Raw genomic sequence first — 19154 nt, 5'->3', positions numbered from 1 at the left:
GATGAGACATATGAAGGCCTTAGGGGCGTGGCTGGGATAGTTGATGACATCGTTGTTTTTGGAAAAACAAAGGAGGAACACGACCGCAACCTCAGAGCAATGCTCAGCAGGACCAGAGAGCGAGGAATGAGACTGAATCCCGAGAAGTGTCGCATCTGCGTTCCTGAAGTGAGCTACTTTGGACATAGGCTGACAGCAGACGGCCTAAGACCAGACCCACTTAAAGTGAAAGCAATCAGAGAGATGTCACCGCCCAAAAGTGAGGCAGAGTTGGACACTGTTCTTGGTATGGTGACTTACTTAGCTAGGTTTGCTCCCAATCTATCTGAGGTAACAGCACCACTAAGACAGCTACTGAAGGAGGACACAGAGTTCAAGTGGAACAATACACACGAGAGTGCATTCCAGCGGATGAAGGAGATCATCACAGCGGAGCCAGGGCCGGTGTTGGCCTACTTCGATCCTGAAAAAGAAGTGACACTGCAAGTAGATGCATCAAAAAATGGCCTGGGTGCAACCATCATGCAGGAAGGCAGGCCAGTTACATATGCATCAAAGCTGCTTAATAAGACAGAGCAGAATTACGCCCAAATAGAGAAGGAACTGTATGCAGTTTTATTTGGGTGTAGGAGGTTTCACGAGTACCTCTATGGGCGAAATGTAACTGTGGAGTCAGACCACAAACCACTGGAGTCCATACTCCGAAAACCACTAGCCCTTGCACCACCACGTTTACAGCGCATGATGCTGGCACTGCAGAAATACAGCATCACTCTCATCCACAAGCCGGGCAAGGAAATCCCGGTGGCCGACACATTGTCCAGGAAGTCCATGGATGATGAGGACAGCTCACTATCTGAAGCTATGGAGACTCAGATACACACAGTCATCAGTGCAGCACCTGTAAGCGCAGACAGGATGAACGACATCAGAACAGCAACTGCTCAAGACGAGCAACTGTCCACTCTCAAGCAGGTCATCTGGTCAGGCTGGCCGGAGACAAGAAAAAAGTGCCACCCACATGTCAGTGAGTATTGGAACCACCGTGATGAAATCACTGAGGCTGAGGGCATCCTTCTAAAAGGTGAGAAGATCATCATTCCACACAGCCTCAGACCTCACATGTTACGCTGCATACACACTGGACACTTTGGAGTGGAGAAAAGCAAGCACAGAGCACGGGACGTTATGTTTTGGCCAGGCATGAGTCAGCAGATAGAAGAAATGGTTAAACAATGTGACATCTGCCAAACACACCGCAGCGCCAACACAAAGGAGCCCATGCTCTCACATGAGATTCCAGAGAACCCGTGGGAGACTGTAGGAACAGACCTATTCTCATGGAACTCAGAGAACTATATAGTGATCTGTGACTACCTCAGCAGGTACTTTGAGGTAGAACGCCTAACACACATCACCACCAATGCTGTCATTCACAGAATGAAAGCAGTATTTGCAAGGCATGGCATCCCAAAAAAAGTGATTAGTGACAACGGGCCATGCTACCGCTCACATGAGTTTAAACAATTTGCAGACTCATGGGGATTCCAGCATGTCACCTCAAGCCCACATCATCCGCAGAGCAACGGCCTTGCAGAAAAGACTGTTCAGACTGCAAAGCGGATCTTCACCAAGGCCAAGGAGGACAAGAGAGACCCGTACCTCAGCCTGCTGGAGTACAGAAACACTCCAGTTGATGGACTCAAATCACCAGCTCAAATCCTGATGAGTCGCAGGCTACGCTCCATCCTGCCCAACACAACTCAACAACTACGACCTCAGGTAACCCCCCAGGACACTGTACGAGCAAGGAGAGAGAGCTGCCAACAGCGCCAAAAAGAGCACTACAGCAGATCTACAAAACCCTTATCACCACTACATGCCGGGGCACCCATCCGTTTCCAGCAAGGAGATGGCACATGGAAACCAGCAACAGTCATCCAACCAGCTGAAACACCACGTAGCTACCACATCAGAACTGGCGATGGACAGACTTTCAGGCGCAACCGACGTCATCTGATCAACAACAACACGCCTGTCATACAGCAGCCAGAGATCAGTGAGGACGACGCTGGACGAGACACAGAAAATGAACAGCAACAACCTGTGTCTGTGAGTGAGCCAGATCACTCGGGGCCTTATCGTACCAGATACGGCCGTGTGATTAAGCCAAGGAAAGCCTTTGACTTATAAACTAACTTATTTGAAAAAAAAAAAAAAAAAAAAATGTATGTCATGTTGCTGTGAAATTGAATATTGCATTTTGAATGAAAATTGAATTTGAATATGCATCTAAACGAAAATGAATGAATTTTTAACTTGTGTTTTGAAAAAAAAAAAAAAAAAATGTCCTTGAAAGAATAAGACACATTTGGTATGTGGATGTTCCTAAACATCACAATAGAACATTTGTATGGAACACTTGAGATAGCAGCATAGGCTACTGTGTTATTTGATGTAGTCAAAGTATTTATTATATTTGTTATTTGTGACTTGCATATGCACAGCTTATTTTTTTTGTTGAAGGGAGATGTAATATTCCATGATGTTCCATGCTATGCTTTTATTCTGAAACTCCAGTACCGGAGTAGAATGTTACAAATGTATGTCCATGGTTACTGTTGCCGGAGTGAGGAGAATAAAGAGTAGCGGAGCTACAGACAGCTACAAAGTTACGGTGCTGGTATCCGGTTTGTCGTACAGGATAGATTATTAACAGTGTGAGTAGTCTATCGCAACAGCAGTGTGAGACTTTGACAACATGTATTCTATTCTCTAATGTACTCACGTTTGTGTCAGAATGTTAAAAAAAAAAAAAAATGAAAATGATGCAGACATATGCATAATCAAACTGGTGCGGTAAAAAGAATTAAAGCTATTCAACATCATAAGATGTGGGACATTTAAGAAACTCAGTGACTGTTTTTTTTGAACCACTTAAAGAATGTCAAGTGCTGTGTATACAACAATACAAACAAAGGTTGTAATGTAATAGTGTTTAAGGGCAGATAAGATCATTCAGCTCATGCAGATTGACTCCTGTGCCTAGTGACAGTTCAAGAAAAAGGGAAAAATTATTTGACACGAAGTGGCAAGCAATCTTCTGGTTTATGACATTTGTGCTATCCTTTTCTGGGACCCTAGTGTGTGTTTAAAGTGTTAATGTCTCTCCTGAGTGGTAATATGTAGTTTAAAAGCCATCGCTCATGTAGTTTTGGTCTAGATATTAAAAAACAAAACAAAAAACCCCACTACAATAGTGTAAACAGTTATACTAGAACAATAAGATGTCATTGCCTGCAGAAGAAATAGAGATCCCCCTAGAAACACAACAGGTCAGGTCCAGCTCTCGTGAGCGAAGTTTGACAGTGAAGGGCCAAGAGTTGCATGAACAGGAAGCAAAGAAAAATGAAAAGGCTTTCAATAAAGTCTATGATTCCTGGAGACATGCAGCCAAAGAGATCAGAGTGAGACTAAAGACCTTCTGCTCACTTGAAGACCTTGATGTGATGCAAAGCAATATAAAATCCAAACACGCTGTTGTACTTCAACACTATGAACCAATTCGACGTAACCAAACTACCACTCCTGATATTGCTAAGAAGATGGATGCATGTGCAATTCTGACAACTGAGATTTGTGAACTTGTCAGCAGACGTTTAGAGAGTGTAAGTGAGACTTTCAAGGACCATCTCGAGAAAGAAAGAGTGAGGATGGTGTTAAATAAGAATGAATATGGGTCCATCTTTGGGAATACAATAACAGAAACCGTGGGCTCAAAGTCTTTACAAGAATCAGACACCAACTCAAGCACCCCCTCCAGAGCCTCCAGCAAACGTGCAGACGCAGAAGCGGAATTGGCTGCTAACTTAGAACGAGCAAAAGTCATGGAAGAATTACATGCACAACAGGCAAAACTTGACAAGCTCGAGAGTGAATGGAAGATAAAAGAGGCACAAATGCTGGCAGAAATGAAGCAAAGGGAAGCTGAAATGAGACAAAGACTAGAGGAAGAAAAATCAAGATTACAAAAGTTGCAAGCAGACAATGAGGTAAAGGTAGCAGCAGCCCGTGTACGAGCATACAACAGTTTTGACAGTTTGGCACACTGTGAAGAAGAGATTCAGCCCAAATCATTATATAGCTGCCATAACACTGATTTAAAAACATCTCTAGATCCAGAAGCTGCACCATTCCAGCCCCATCCTAAACCCCCTGAACTGACAATGACTAAGGAGGAGGTGAGCTTAGCCCAGGCAATTGCAAGCACACTCACTTTAAACCGTCTTCCAGTCCCAGAACCAACAGTTTTCTCTGGAGACCCTTTAAAGTTTATAGACTGGAAAATATCCTTCATGGCTCTTGTTGATCAGAGGCCCATCCCAGAGGGTGAAAAAATGCTTTACTTGAAAAATTATCTGGCAGGAGATGCGCGCAAGGCCATAGAAGGTTTCCTCTTTCGAAACTCAGAAGATGCATATCGAGGAGCCTGGGCTGTCCTACAAGATAGGTATGGAAGTCCATTCATTGTCCAAAGAGCCTTCAGAGAAAGACTTACAAAATGGCCCAAGATCGCTGCAAACGATCCCACAGCACTAAGAGAGTTCGCTGACTTCCTTCAAGGTTGTGTTGAGGCTATTCCTCATGTCAAAGGCCTGGCCATCCTAAATGATTGTGAGGAAAATCACAAGCTTCTTAAAAAACTGCCCGACTGGATAGTGCGCAGGTGGAGTCGTATTGTTGTGGAGGAGTTGGATAAATCAGGAGATTATCCGAGTTTCGCATGCTTCACAGAGTTCATGCAAAGAGAAGCACGTATAGCGTGCAACCCAATTGCCTCCCCCCTTTTGATGAACGTTAAAGCAACAGATGAGAGACTCCCAAAAAGAGTGAAAGTGCTTAATACAAGCATTCAAAGCAAAAATTCAACTTCAAGGCTATTAGAAAGCTCAAAGTCCAAGCCACCTTGCTTAGTTTGCAAAGATGAAACTCATGGTGTCGCTAAGTGTCCCACCTTTGCGAAAAAGACCGCAGATGAGAAGAAAGCCTTCATTCATGAAAATCATCTTTGCTTTGGATGTTTAAGAAAGGGTCACGTCACCAAGGACTGTAAAAGGAAACACATATGCAGCACTTGTGGTAATCGTCATCCAACTTGCTTACACTTCGAGAGACCTGCTGAAAGGGTGAGTGAGAATTCCGTTGCCACAGAAAACAATAGCAAAGAAAGAGAAATCAGCAAGGTCATGACTCATGCACTGACGCAACACACTTCCGCCACCTCTAGCATAGTACCAGTTCTTGTGTCATCAAAGTTAGAGCCCCAAAGAGAAATTCTCACTTATGCTCTACTCGACACACAAAGCGACTCAACATTTATCTTAGAGGACATAGTCACTGAATTAAACGTGAACACTCAGTCAGTGCAGCTCAAACTCAGCACAATGACAGCTGTTAACACAGTTATAGCGAGTGAAATTGTCAATGGGCTTCAGGTTCGTGGTTTCAACTCTGAATTTAGTGTTCAGCTGCAACAAGCTTACACACGAGACTTCATCCCGATCGATAAGTCCCATATCCCTACCGAAGCTACAGCACTCCAGTGGCCTCATCTACAACACTTAACCACTGAGTTACCACCACTCCAAGACTGTGAGGTGGGGTTGCTAATTGGCTATGATTGCCCTTCAGCACTGGCTCCCTTAGAGGTCATCATGGGTGATGAAAATGAGCCTTTTGCACAAAGAACTGTGCTGGGATGGAGCATTATAGGGTCTGCCAATCCCCACTTAGACAGACAAGGAAACCAGAGTTTCGTGCATAGAGTCGCAGTAAAAGAAATACCAGTACCATCTACCACAGACGTACTGAAGATCCTGGAATCTGATTTTAATGAGAGAAGTTATGAAGACAAACATGTGTCTCAAGAGGATGTTCACTTCTTGCAATTTCTCAATGACAACATTAAGCACAAGGAAGATGGACATTACATGATGCCACTTCCTTTCAAGAGCAGCATCCCACCATCATTGCCCAACAACAGAAGGCTGGCTACTGTTCGGTTGCAACACCTTAAGCGAAAGTTAAAGGCCAATGAACAGTATCGCAACCATTACATATCCTTCATGGAGGATATCATCAGCAAAGGTAATGCTGAGCCAGCCCCTGAGGTCTCTGAGGGAGAGCCTGTGTGGTACATCCCACACCACGGGGTGTACCACCCCAGGAAGCCAGACAAATTGAGAGTTGTTTTTGATTGCTCAGCGAAATTCAAAGGCGTCTCTCTCAACGATACTCTGCTAACAGGCCCTGACCTCATCAATCCTCTAGTGGGCGTTCTTTGTCGATTTAGAAAAGAAGCAGTTGCTGTGACCTGTGACATTGAAAGAATGTTTCACCAGTTTTATGTCTCACCAGAAGTTCGCAACTACTTAAGATTCCTTTGGTGGGAGGGCGGAGATTTGGAAGCCGAGCCGAAAGAATATAGGATGACGGTCCATCTATTCGGTGCTGCTTCCTCCCCAGGATGCGCCAACTTTAGTCTGAAGTATCTAGCCCAACAACACAAGGTGGATCAACCTGTTGCATCAGCATTCATTGAAAAGAATTTTTACGTGGATGATGGTTTAACTAGTGTAGCAACAGTTGAGGAAGCTAAAGAACTGATTGTTAACACTCAAGAGTTGTGCAAAGGTGCAGGTTTACACCTGCATAAGTTCAACTCAAACCAAATGGAGGCCCTCTCTTGTGTTGCACCCTCTGAAAGGGCAACAACCACTGACCCTCTACCTCTCCATCCAGATGCAGCACCAGATGGGCATGTGCTTGGCATACAATGGTCGATGAAAAACGACACATTCAGTTTTAACATGAATGCAAAGGACCACTCCCCAACTCGCCGAGGTGTCTTATCAGTTGTCGCTTCCCTTTATGACCCACTTGGGTTCGTAGCTCCCTTCACCCTTAGTGGGAAGTCCATCCTACAGGAGTTGTGCCGCCGAGGCATCAACTGGGACGATCCAATCCCAGAGACCCTACGTCCACGGTGGGAAAAGTGGAAAAAGGGGCTGAGACAGTTGAAAGAAGTCACCATACCTCGATGTTACCGCCCTCTGAACTTTGGTGAAGTTGTTAAAGCGGAGTTACACCACTTTTCTGACGCCAGTAACACTGGATATGGCTCCTGTTCCTACCTTAGATACAAAACCAGCAAAAATGAGGTTCACTGCAGTCTGGTAATGGCAAAAGCAAGAGTTGCACCAACAAAAATCACCAGCATCCCAAGATTGGAGCTGTCGGCTGCGGTTACTTCATCCAAAATGAGTGTCATGCTGAAATCAGAGCTTGAGATGACAATCGACGAAGAATTCTTCTGGACTGACTCTCAGGTGGTGCTGGCCTACATTAACAACGAGGCAAGGAGGTTCCATGTGTTTGTCGCAAACCGAGTTCAACTGATCAGAGAAATTACCAATCCAAATCAATGGCACTATGTAGATACTGCGCAAAACCCCGCTGACCACGCCTCCAGAGGTCTTGATGCTACAGACATCTCCTTAACCAACTGGTTGTCAGGACCCAAGTTCTTATGGGAAGAAGAGGTGTGCCCATCACCTAATCCCTCCACGTATCTTCTTGTTGGTGACCCAGAAGTTAAGTCAGTTCATGTGTTTACAACACAGGTCAGAGAGTCAAAGGATGTCCTAAGTCGCCTCAACCGGTTTTCCACCTGGACAACACTTGTTAAAGTCATCTCAAGGATTAAGAGACTTGGATCCAAGGCGAAAACCCATGGTGATCTGGTGACTGTTGAAGAGCGTAGGAGAGCCATTGAAACAGTCATTAAACTTGTCCAGCAGCAAGCGTATGCTCAAGAATTAAAGGTGCTGCAGAGTCCACATATAGACTGTCTCCCAAGCTCAAGCCCGCTGTACTGCCTTGATCCCATCCTTGAAGCAAGACTCATTTGTGTCGGTGGGAGACTAAAAAACTCAACAATAAGTCAAGAACTAAAGCATCCTGTTATTCTCCCAAAGGACTGTCACATCACAAGGTTGATCTTGGCTCACTATCATGCCCAAATCTGCCATCAAGGCCGAGGCCAAACACTAACGGAGCTCAGAGCTAATGGATTTTGGGTTGTTGGTGGGAGCAAGATGGTGGCCAAAATGATACAAGAATGTGTGCAGTGCCGAAGGCTCAGACGACCAGTTGAAGAGCAAAGAATGTCAGAACTTCCCAAGGAAAGGTGTGAAGCTTCAGCTCCCTTTACATTCTGCGGAATGGATTGTTTCGGCCCATTTGTGATAAAAAGGAGCCGCAAGGAGTACAAAAGATATGGACTTATTCTGACCTGTTTGTCATCTCGAGCAGTCCACATCGAGATGCTAGAAGATTTGTCCACAGACGCTTTCATCAACGCTCTGAGATGCTTTATTAGCCTTAGAGGAGCAGTGTCCCAGCTCCATTGCGATCAGGGCACAAACTTTGTGGGGGCTAAGAATGAGCTCAAGGAAGCCCTCAAACAGTGCAACACCAAGGTACTAGAAGCTTTCCTGGCAGACAGACAATGCGAGTTCATTTTCAATGCTCCTTCGGCAAGCCATGCAGGAGGAGTCTGGGAGCGGCAAATTCGTACCATCCGCAACGTGCTTAAGGTCACAATCGCTCAGTGTCCAGGTAGACTGGACGACATCTCACTGAGAACACTGTTTTATGAAGCAATGGCCATCGTAAACAGCCGTCCTTTAAGTGTTGACTCAATCAGTGACCCCAAGTCACTGGAACCCTTAACACCTAACCACCTGATCTTGATGAAATCAAAGGTTGCCTTGCCACCTCCTGGAAAGTTCGTGAGAGAGGATATGTATGCTGCGAAGAGATGGCGTCGAGTACAGTACTTGGTGGAGCAGTTTTGGAGCAGGTGGAGAAAAGAATATCTCCTGAACGCATCTTTAAGGCAAAAGTGGCATATATCTCGACGCAACCTGAAAGTGAACGACATAGTCATTATCAAGGAAGACCTACTCCCAAGGAATGAATGGCACCTGGGAAGAGTGGTTGAAACCCTAGAAGGGAGTGATGGTTTAGTTCGTCAAGTCAAGGTGCAAGTAGGGGATCGGAGATGGACAAAGAAAAAAGACTGTCCCTCTAAACCCTCATTTATAGTGAGACCAATCCAAAAATTAGTTCTCCTCATTGAAAGTGCATAATCAACTGTCACTTTAAGCACACACTTTGATATGATGTGTTAATTTGTTTATTACACCCATTCAAAGTCTGTCTTTATGTGATTCACCAATAGGTTCATGTGTGTCATGTTATAGTCAAGAAATCATATATGCTTCATTGTTTATTCACCTTGTTGAGTTCATTCATCATAATATGATTTGGTGGGAGTGTAAGTGGCCGCTTGAGCAGTTATTAACGACTCATTCATGTAACGGGGTCGGAACTGTGGTTTGTTGTTTACGTTTTGGGGCGGTCACGAGTTAAGGTGACACAGAGCGGGAGATCGGCAAGAGTAAGAGTTCGCCCCTCAGTTTGTTTTTATGCCTCTGTGGAAATTTACATGGTACGTTACAGAAATTTATTGTCAGTTATACATTATGTTACATTGAATGTGGAAATGTGCGCACAGTTGTTGAATGTGTTTTATTTTGTTTGTTTAGCATGTGCGAGTGTGCGCTACAGGGAACATTTGACACTAGCGGTCGCGGGAGTTCGCATCCCTTGGTTAAGCGGAGCAAGGTATAAAATGTAATATGTATTTGTACTGTGAAGCCATGTCAATATGAGATATATGTGATATTGTTCTATGAACTGGAAATGTTTAAGATCCCAGTTTTCACATTTGAATATTTGAACTATATTAATTTTAAAGTTCAATTCTTGAACGGGTGAATTTGAATACGTGTGAAATATTTCATAGCAATCTTATGCATTGTTTACATGGGTAGTGAATATTTATTTTGTTTTCTTCAGTTTTCACGGTGCTTAAAGACATTCCAAAGGAATAAAAACGTGCACCCGTCAGAAACTCTCCACTGTGGTTCTTCTTAACGCCGGGGGCTGCTACAAATAATAAATACAATTATATTATAATTATATGTATTTATAATAAATAAGATAAATAAATGATTCAATAATTATGATGCATTTTTGTAACCTAACCTCTGGTCTTTGCAAAACCATTAAATAGTTTTAACATACACTGTATGAGCTATATTCATTTTGTATTATGTCATGTAATTTTGCCCTGTGCCACTAGGGGGCTGTATGTGCTTTGTGGCTCAGCTGACCTCGGGTCAGCCAGGTAGGCCATTTAACTTAGAGGAAACCCAGACACAGGTGTTGCTGATTTGGGAAGCAAACAGTTTTCGACTGTGCCTGTACCTACGTGCCTTGTACCTTGCCTTTGTAGTGAGCAATTCGGTTTGTTATTTTGGTTACATGTATTATGAGTTAAAGTTATTGCCGCTGTATGATATATGGAGGTAAATAAACCGTGCAAGATACGTTTAACTCATAAGTAGGTACAGGTGCCTAACATCTAGCATGTTTTGATGATGGGAGGAAACCGGACTGCCCGGAGAAAACCCACGCAGACAGGAGGAGAACATGCAAACTCCACACAGAAAGGCCTCAGTCGCCCCGGGGATTCGAACCAGCTACCCACTGTTCACCGTGCTAAATTAAAGGACAACTCCGGCGCAAAATGAACCAGGGGTTAATGACACATGTGTACCGAGTTCGACCGTTCTCTGGTATTTGTTTATATGCATTTGTTTTGTTAGTCAAATGTGACCCGTTTTCTTGCAAACCGCTAAGTAGCGTATAATGCTAGGCTACGGGGCACACCTACACATAAAAAGAAATCGCTATTTCTATACCACTAACAAGGCTCACAATATCACCACACTTACACGGTAGCATAACTAGGGTCTCTACATGTAAACCGAAGCATTGAGAACTTTGCAAGTATGCAGGCAGTTTATTAAAAAAGGAAAACAGTACGGTTAGCGATATCCAGGCGGGCGCCATCTTGGGGAAACTGGACTCTCTGGGACGTGAACGGAATCTCGCGTCAAACGTTATGCATTGAAAACAATGCATCTTAGGGAAACTGAATTCAGTTCAATTCAATTCAATTCATAGTTGTCCTTTAAGGTAGGGTGACAGGCTGCAGCAAATAGGGCCATACGTGTATTACAGACATAAAGATAACAGATCCTCAGTTAAACAGTGCATAAACTCACTGTTCAGAAAGGCACGCAAAACTTACTCATGATGCAAATAAGGAGCCACAGTTTTAGAAAAACACAGCGTTTACTCATGATTCTGATGCTGACAATGTGGGACGGGAACTCAGAGTGTGATTAGCAATAGCAAGCCCAGTTATTCTCAACATTCCTCCAGTGATAACCATTTTATTTTTATTGCGTTTCAGATGTTCTGTAACCTCCCTCCAGTTGAGAAAACACCGCTCTAAAACCGATGTGGTGCTCACTCCGGGGAGCAATAGCGGCCGGCGAACAGAACGCTGTTGGATGGGTTGTGTCGGATGAAGAAGAGGAAGGGGTGGTCGGCGATGAATGGGGCCGGAGGCATGGGCATGCTGGTAGTCGTCATGATAGCGCCGGTGGCGGCGGCGGCCTCGGTTCCCTCCTCGTTGACCTCCACGAAAGCCTTGTGGACGACCTGTGAGAGCACCAGGTCGTTGCCGGGAGACATGCCTGTCACAGAAGAGAGGGAACGTTTCAAAGAATGTCAAATTTGGAGAACATCATCTCCTAATGATGATGATCTAGGAACAAATCCTTACCAGAGAAGTCGCTCTTCGATACGTCGAATGCGTCCTCCATGCCCATGCTGACCAGGACGGTCTTCATGTCGTATTTCTCCTCCAACTTGAACCGGGGCAGGCCCACTTTGACCTCAACTAAATCCATCACGTCGGGACGGGTCCACTCCGCAAAGTTTTCGTAGGTCAGCTCCTTCTCCAGCTGCAGTTGGACACAAAATCCATAATTTTCTTGGTGTGTGTGTCTGTGGCGGTTTCACTGACCACGTTTACATGGTCTTTAGTATCCCGAATTTGATCGGGTTTTTCGAGTATCCCGTTTTTGTGTTTGTCCATGTAAACACCATATCCCGAATTCAGAAATCGGGATATCCCGATTTCAAGAATTCGGGATATGCTACCTGGAGTACTCCGATAGAAGCCGGGATACTGGAGCATGTATACACCTTATCCCGATTTCTGATGGCTGCCCACTGTCTGCGCAGGCGCGAGTGACGCCAAGTGACGCACTAGATATACAAACAACATGGCGGCAACGAGAACTCACTTTTGGAGCGACGAAGAGAAAGAATTTTCCCTAAAACTAATGAAAGAACTCAATATAACGACATATTTAGATGGCAGAAAACACAGAAATGCTGATGTATTCAAGTATGTTGCGGAAAAGCTACGTGACGCTGGTTTTCCACCTCGCTCCGTTGAACAAGTTAGGTAGCGTTGGAAAACACGCATGCGCAGATAGGATGCAGTGATCGGAAAACGGGTTACTGGTATTTATCATGTATACGGGGATATGAATAACCGGGTTTCTCTGTGTTCCATGTAAACACCATATCCCGGATATGCTCAAAGCCGGGATAAGCCTCAAAATCGGGATACTAAAGACCATGTAAACGCAGTCATTGTGTTCATGTGCAAATGTGTGCATGTCGTACCTTCTCCAGACCTGTCGTACTGTCCTCTATGTCCGTGGGTAGAAAGATGAGCATGCTGAGCTCCTTGTCTTTGTAAGGCATCTCAAGGACCTGTCAAACACACGGTTCCAGACATTATAGTAATTATAGTACAGTATTCTGGTCTTGCAACTGGTAATGCGAAGGTTTTTACCACAGTTACCACAGTTAGTTTTACAACAATAATATCAAATTATGGAAAATCCTGCTTAATTTTATTAACCAAAGATAATTAAGGATGTAAATGACAAACTGCATCTGTCTGTAACTGTGACTGAAGTACCTGGCAGGAAACATCAGCGACAAAGGTCAAAGGGAACTTGGATTTCTGGTGCATCATCTTCACTTGCTTGGTGGCATTCTGGAAAAAAAAAGAAAAAAATCATGTGCATATCACTTTGTTGCAGTGATGAAGACATATACTGTACAGTGTAGTCTGTGCTCTGTAGTCTCTTTCTTTCAAATTGTGAATCACGATTTTTATGTCACCATTCACCATGTCACCGACTTTATTTTATGCACCAGCACTGACTGAGCTGCTCGTCTCACCTTGTTGAGTCTAAACTGAGCGTCCTGCGTTTCACCCTCCTTAAACTGCTTGTCCCAGTTCCCTTTGAAGTAGATGGCGTTGACCAGCACCATCCTGGTCATGCTGTCCACCACACCCGGGGCCAGCAGATCCTTAATTTTATCTGGTGGAACAGAATCGACAGAAACGTGAAGCAATGCAACGTATGGCAAATTAGAAATGATGCAAATATGCACATTTAAAAAGATGCGCGCGTGATTCACTTTGTGTCTGTTTCTCCACCCAGCTGTTGATGTTGAGCCTGGCTGCTTCCGCGCTCTTGGCGAAGTCCACTTTCTCCAGCTCTGCTTTGTAATGCTTCCTGGTTTGTTCTAGAAAATCCTGGAACCAATCAACGACACATTTTAAAACCAGAACAGTACTTTTACTTCACTTGCTCGTACTGTACGCTAGCCTGCTGCCTGCTGCCTACTTCCTCGTTCATCATTCGCTTTACAAACTGTGGCTTCGACATTTCTTTCAGCTCCTTTCATTCACTCTGACAATAAAGGCAGCAACGCCACACCTGCTCATGAGGATCCCCTCACAGAAGCAGAGAGAAACACGCACCTCAACAAACTGGTAGGACTGCTCTCCATACAGCCTGTTGGCCACACTGAGGGCATACGGAGCATCTGACTTGTTGAGCTCGCTCAGCAGTTCGGCAAAGCTGGCGTGGACGTCGTCTCCGCCATCCTTGTTTTTCAGGCACTGCGGATAAAGCAGAAGACTTTTACAAAGACGCACGTGGCAGACCAGGGCCTGGACTGATGGTCGTCCTGCCGACTAAGTGATGAGAGAGAGGGTTTTTAGTTTATTGGCTTTGTTGCTCCCATTGCTCCCAAGAAACACATAAAAAAAAAAACAGATTTGTTTGTAGATCCCTCTTTTAAACGTCATAAAAACAACTCAATTTGCTTCGTGCACGTGCAACAACGTGCAAATAGTATTAGCATACATGAGCATTAGAATATAGTATAATGCACCATGGTGCACTGATTGCTCCATAAGGATCTAGACGGGAAAAAACTTGATAACTTGGGCTTTCTCATCACTTAATGGATAAAGTGGCACATTTTTATAAGAGCCCGACTGATATATCGGTCGATACTGGGTGTGTGTTGTATGCACTAATATGTAAACTTTTATTACAGAACGTAACGCAGGAAAAGATGCTTGGGGGTAGCCTAGAAACCAACTATATGAAATATTCTCAGCACACGTACACAGTACACGTAGCAGTTGCCTCTACAAGGTTAATTTCATTAACTCCCTGTGTTAGGGAGAACGCTAGCCTACTATAAACTGATTGAGTACACAGTACCTAGTAGTATCAGTCGAGCTCTTTTCTTTTACCACTTTAAGTCAATAGCATTAAATAGTTAAACCTCATTTACATGAACCATTTACATCCCAGTATAAATGCACAAAAAGGCAGAGACCTTTACCCCTGACTTTAAAGAACCCTTTGCCCAAGCTTTAATAAACCTTTCCGCAAAAACATTCACAGCTCACCAAGGCGCACGCCATCCCTCCACCATGCTGCTATTCATGTCTTTGTTTTCAACTTTTTTTTAATAAGAATTCACGATGCATCCGAATCAGCAGGATATTAATCACTATCTCCTGTAAACAGCCATAACCGTATCTGCTATATCTGGTGTTATCCACGTACATAAGTGTGTTATCAAAGTACTAAAGGAAACAGTCTAATTTCTGTGTCCTCAATTTTTCATACTTGATGAACTTTTGTGGATTGAGAGTGGTTTCCAGGAAAGCTACAAATAAGAGATAAAAAAAAGGAAACACCAAGAAGAAGTCATAAAAGCAAGAAAGTCCACATTCTCGTGTCTTATGCAATACTTTAGTATCTGGAGCAGTTGGACACACACACACCCACTAAACCTTCAGCAAATAGCAACTTAAACCGCTGCTAAGAGGGCATTTAGGAGATTGGCAAAGCAAAAAGAATAATATATGGAGCCGCTGTGTCAGAAATGACCCCTTCACCGCATGACACCACCCAGATATACGTCAGTAATACGCCTCCCAGTTAAGTTTTTTTAATTCTGGTACCACCTTCAGCGCTTTGGGCAGTCCAACATGAGTCTGCTGCTGCTGCATTTGCTGCTGCTGCTGCTGCTGCATTTGCTGCTGCTGCATTTGCATCTGCTGCGCTCCTCCTTGCTTCGGCTTCACTTCGGCCTCAGTGAAGCGAAGAACCTAGAGGGGTTAGTTGTATACATTACGTTATAATGTCAGTCTCGCAGGTGACGAGTGGGTTGAGTCTTGTTCCACAGTGGCGTAAATTACTGGGACACACAACTAAACAGTGACTAAAATCAAGTAAACAGTTAAAATTTCATCTTTTAAACGTAGCCTTTTCTTAACGTCACCTCTGGTCAGGCGTTAAAAATGTGATTAACAGTTGCTGGCATGTCGCTCTTCAAACACTTAACTGCACCATCTCTTATCAGCAAGCATTGTCTAATATTCAGAGTATTTGCACAATAAATGACTTTTCACGAACAATGCAATCCTGACAAAGTTGTAGACCTGCCTCGCTGAGTCCAGGAGCTCTTATTTCAAACCTTTAGTTATATTATGCTTTACGATAACCTCAGTTAAAGAATCCATGCCATAAAATCTGATTTAATTTAATATGATATGTCTTTTATGTGGTCCAACAATAAAAAAAATCATTTTATGCCCCCTCCGTCCCCTGTGTTTCTGCTTTTCCAGCATTACATCCGACACCAGAAATATATGCAGTTTTATGAAGAGACTTAAGTCGTATTCTGCACGCCATTTAATTGAGTCTATGACTAAGGGTCCACATAATATCATTGTCATTGGTTTAAACGTCTAAAACAGATATTTTCACGTCAAGAATCATGAACTACTGACTGAGAGATTATGTGTTTTTGCAGTGGCCAGTGTACCCACGTTTTTCTGAACAACATGCCGTTGCAGTTTGATGAGATAAGAGACACACTCTTGATAAATTAGCTGGTATCACTGCTGATTTTACCACTTTTTTTTTACCACTGCAAACTGTTATTTGTTGGCAAAATATTGACCAGTTGGGTAATCAACTAGTCAGACTTCTCACAACAGGCGCACATCACATTCACCTCTGTGCACTCTCATGACTTCATGAGTAAGCGACAGTGATTGAGTACGAGTGAGAGAAAGCACAGTTTCAACATCACAATGCCTGACACGCTGAATCACCCTGATCAATTTCCCAAGCAAACTGACATGTGCCCTCTGGGAAGGGTGTTGAAAGGCGATTTATAAGACGTAAATCTTTAAAATCCACCCAATTGTGTCCCATTCATGTCCTCTGATTAAGTCCTTAGCAGCGATCACACACACACCGTGTGTCGCAAAACACAAGTTTTCCACAAAACAGGTCGTGTCGGTAATCCCTGCCTTTTACAGTGAGCTCATTAATTATGTCGATGATCCTGTTGAACAGCCAGGTAATGATAATCCTGCAATGCTTGCATCACAAGGTATGAAGGCACAAGGGGACAAAATACACGTTATTGTCTAGTTCTGTTGTAATGTACTGAAACTTTCTTTATCTTGCAGATTTAAGGTGAGGCCGTTTCCCACCCACACACACATGAACTCATCAGGTTGCTTTATCTGGGCGTCACTTTGGTTTAGCAAATCAATTTGGCAGGACATCAGTAAATATTCTTCTTTCCCACAGTGTTAACTTGCATCTACATTCCTACATGCCAGTAAACGGGTTGTGACCAAGGGCCTGACCCAGTAGCTTAGACCAGGACAGTGATTTCATAGTGAAGTCTCTAGACTCTGTAGTTTATCTTACCTAAAGGCTTTAAAATAAAACGTATCCTTAAGGGATTAAAGCATTAATTTGTCACCTGCAACGGCAGGATGTTAGTGCAAATGCATATTTTATGACGTGGTTTAAGAACAGACAAACATAAAGACATCTCCTCTGTCTACATTATACATGGGAGCACAGTAAGAGTGAAAGACATGCTTCAAACAATCAGTAATATTTAATTCAACTGTCTTGAACTACAGGACTAAAAATATTCTCTGCATCTGTTCGGCAACGAGTGGCTCGTTTATAAAATCCCAGGCAGCCAGACAGGAGCGCTGTAATGATAACGTTACTTAAACTGCACATAAATCTTTATTGCCCTTTACGTTTCCATGTTATGTTCCCATGGTAACACAACACCAGAGCTGTCCCCCCTCATAAAACCTTGCCAGCGTCAGAACAGAGCAGATCTTTGTCATTTTCTTGCTGACAATGTAACACAGAGCTGGTGATTCACGCTGGATCACACCCACGGTGATCCACCTTTTACTGGCGTCCACTGATATCAGATTCAAAGCGCTGTCTTTACAGAGCTTTAACGTTCAGCGTTGTGTGAAGTAATTAATCATAGGTGTAATTTCATTTTTATTGTTGTTTATTTAGAAATAAATATACATGATTTTATGCACCGCATAAACAGCAGACACACCCAGAAGCAGGTGCATCGGCCTGCTATGCAAACAGTCGGCACGTATGCGATGTCGTACTGTACCTCTGACATCTGCGTGGCCGTGTTGCCCCTGGCCCCCAGCATCACCATAGCCAGGGCTGAAGAGATGCTGAATGGGGAGTAGAAGACATTGGCGCCGTTGTCGTTGTCGCCAAACTTTTTGAGCAAAGCCAGACAGAAGGAGGTGTTCGCCTTGGATAGAGGAGATGGAGATGCCATTGTGTCTGTTCCAGAGACAGATATCAGAGCGTTAATTACCGCATTACAAACTTAATAAACACTTTTATGTGATTAAGCATTTTGTTTTCCCCACTGGAAAGTTAAATCACAGTTCCAATCACAGTATTTGCCAGCTCATTAGGTACAAGAGAGAAAACAAATACGTGCTAATATAATAGTTCTGCACTAAATGAACCTTCATGGCTGTTTTAATGTTCAGTCTGCAGTGAAGCAGAGTCAGAACTGGATGATCATTATGGAGGATGTAGTCTGTGTTGCAGTTAAAGTGGATTTCTGTTATTCTGCCTAACTCACTTACTACAATGGGGTTGTCAAAATAACAGAAACATCTGTCGGTGCAACACAATACAATTCAGTAGTACTAGAGAATGAAAAAACACAGATTGAATGCAGGACTGTTATATCAGAATGTGTACTTAATGAAATAGCCAATGTGTGTACATACCTGATATATAACAAGGTGTCTAGTTATAACATTAATTACACCATGCAGGGTTCATTCATTCAGGGCAACTGTGGTTCACCTTGCTTTATCTTTACTAACATATTAATAATAAAACAGTAAAGTAATAGTTATTGTCAGCAGAGGGTTTTGTTTAATATATTAAAAATAAACAGTCAAAATGTTAATTACTCATGAGAATATGGTGGAAAATACGTCTGAAACCACAAATAATGGTTTGTTTTATAGCTATAATCCACATTATTTTTGGATAAACACATGTTCAGCCACTGTTAAACTCGTATAACTAAATAGACTAACAACAACCACCTACGGACCGAATAACTAAACATCCCGCAAACAAAACTGAATGAAACGCATGTTTTACTTACTGTCAGGAGCTTGACCTGAGGTTGGAAGTGTCAGGAGTGTGTCTGTCACCGGAAAGTTTTAGCTAGTCACAGGGCTTTTATTAGGCGTGTTCGACTTCATGCATAAAGTCGAACACGCCTCATGATCTGCACAGATCTGCATGAAGTCGAACACGCCTATTATTTTCACACTGACACGCCCCGAAAAGAATTTCAGTTGATGTTTCTTATTCGTATTTTTA

The 19154-nt window shown here is 43.4% G+C and overlaps 1 protein-coding gene across 2 annotated transcripts in view; it reads right to left on the bottom strand.

Moving 5' to 3' along the window:
• Nucleotides 1-19154, bottom strand: part of LOC311503523 (leukocyte elastase inhibitor-like) — a 26345-nt gene extending 7191 nt beyond the window's left edge. The window contains exons 1-10 of one of the 2 annotated variants that reach the window (XM_084566287.1): nucleotides 18934-19154; nucleotides 17902-18083; nucleotides 15404-15547; nucleotides 13895-14035; nucleotides 13549-13666; nucleotides 13306-13448; nucleotides 13040-13117; nucleotides 12739-12828; nucleotides 11825-12005; nucleotides 10737-11735 (exon numbers count right to left, since the gene is read on the bottom strand). In XM_084566287.1, coding sequence (XP_084422413.1) covers nucleotides 11506-11735; nucleotides 11825-12005; nucleotides 12739-12828; nucleotides 13040-13117; nucleotides 13306-13448; nucleotides 13549-13666; nucleotides 13895-14035; nucleotides 15404-15547; nucleotides 17902-18078 — 1302 coding nt within the window. In that variant the 5' untranslated portion in view covers nucleotides 18079-18083; nucleotides 18934-19154 and the 3' untranslated portion in view covers nucleotides 10737-11505. Of the gene's footprint in view, nucleotides 1-10736; nucleotides 11736-11824; nucleotides 12006-12738; nucleotides 12829-13039; nucleotides 13118-13305; nucleotides 13449-13548; nucleotides 13667-13894; nucleotides 14036-15403; nucleotides 15548-17901; nucleotides 18084-18933 lie in introns of those variants that run through there. The other variant, XM_084566286.1, reaches the window with a different exon arrangement.

Source organism: Chelon labrosus (genome assembly GCF_963514085.1).
Source record: "Chelon labrosus genome assembly, chromosome: 18".
Classification (NCBI taxonomy): domain Eukaryota; kingdom Metazoa; phylum Chordata; class Actinopteri; order Mugiliformes; family Mugilidae; genus Chelon; species Chelon labrosus.
Note: the sequence above shows the minus strand (reverse complement) of the source record. Positions and strands in the feature narration are given on the sequence as shown.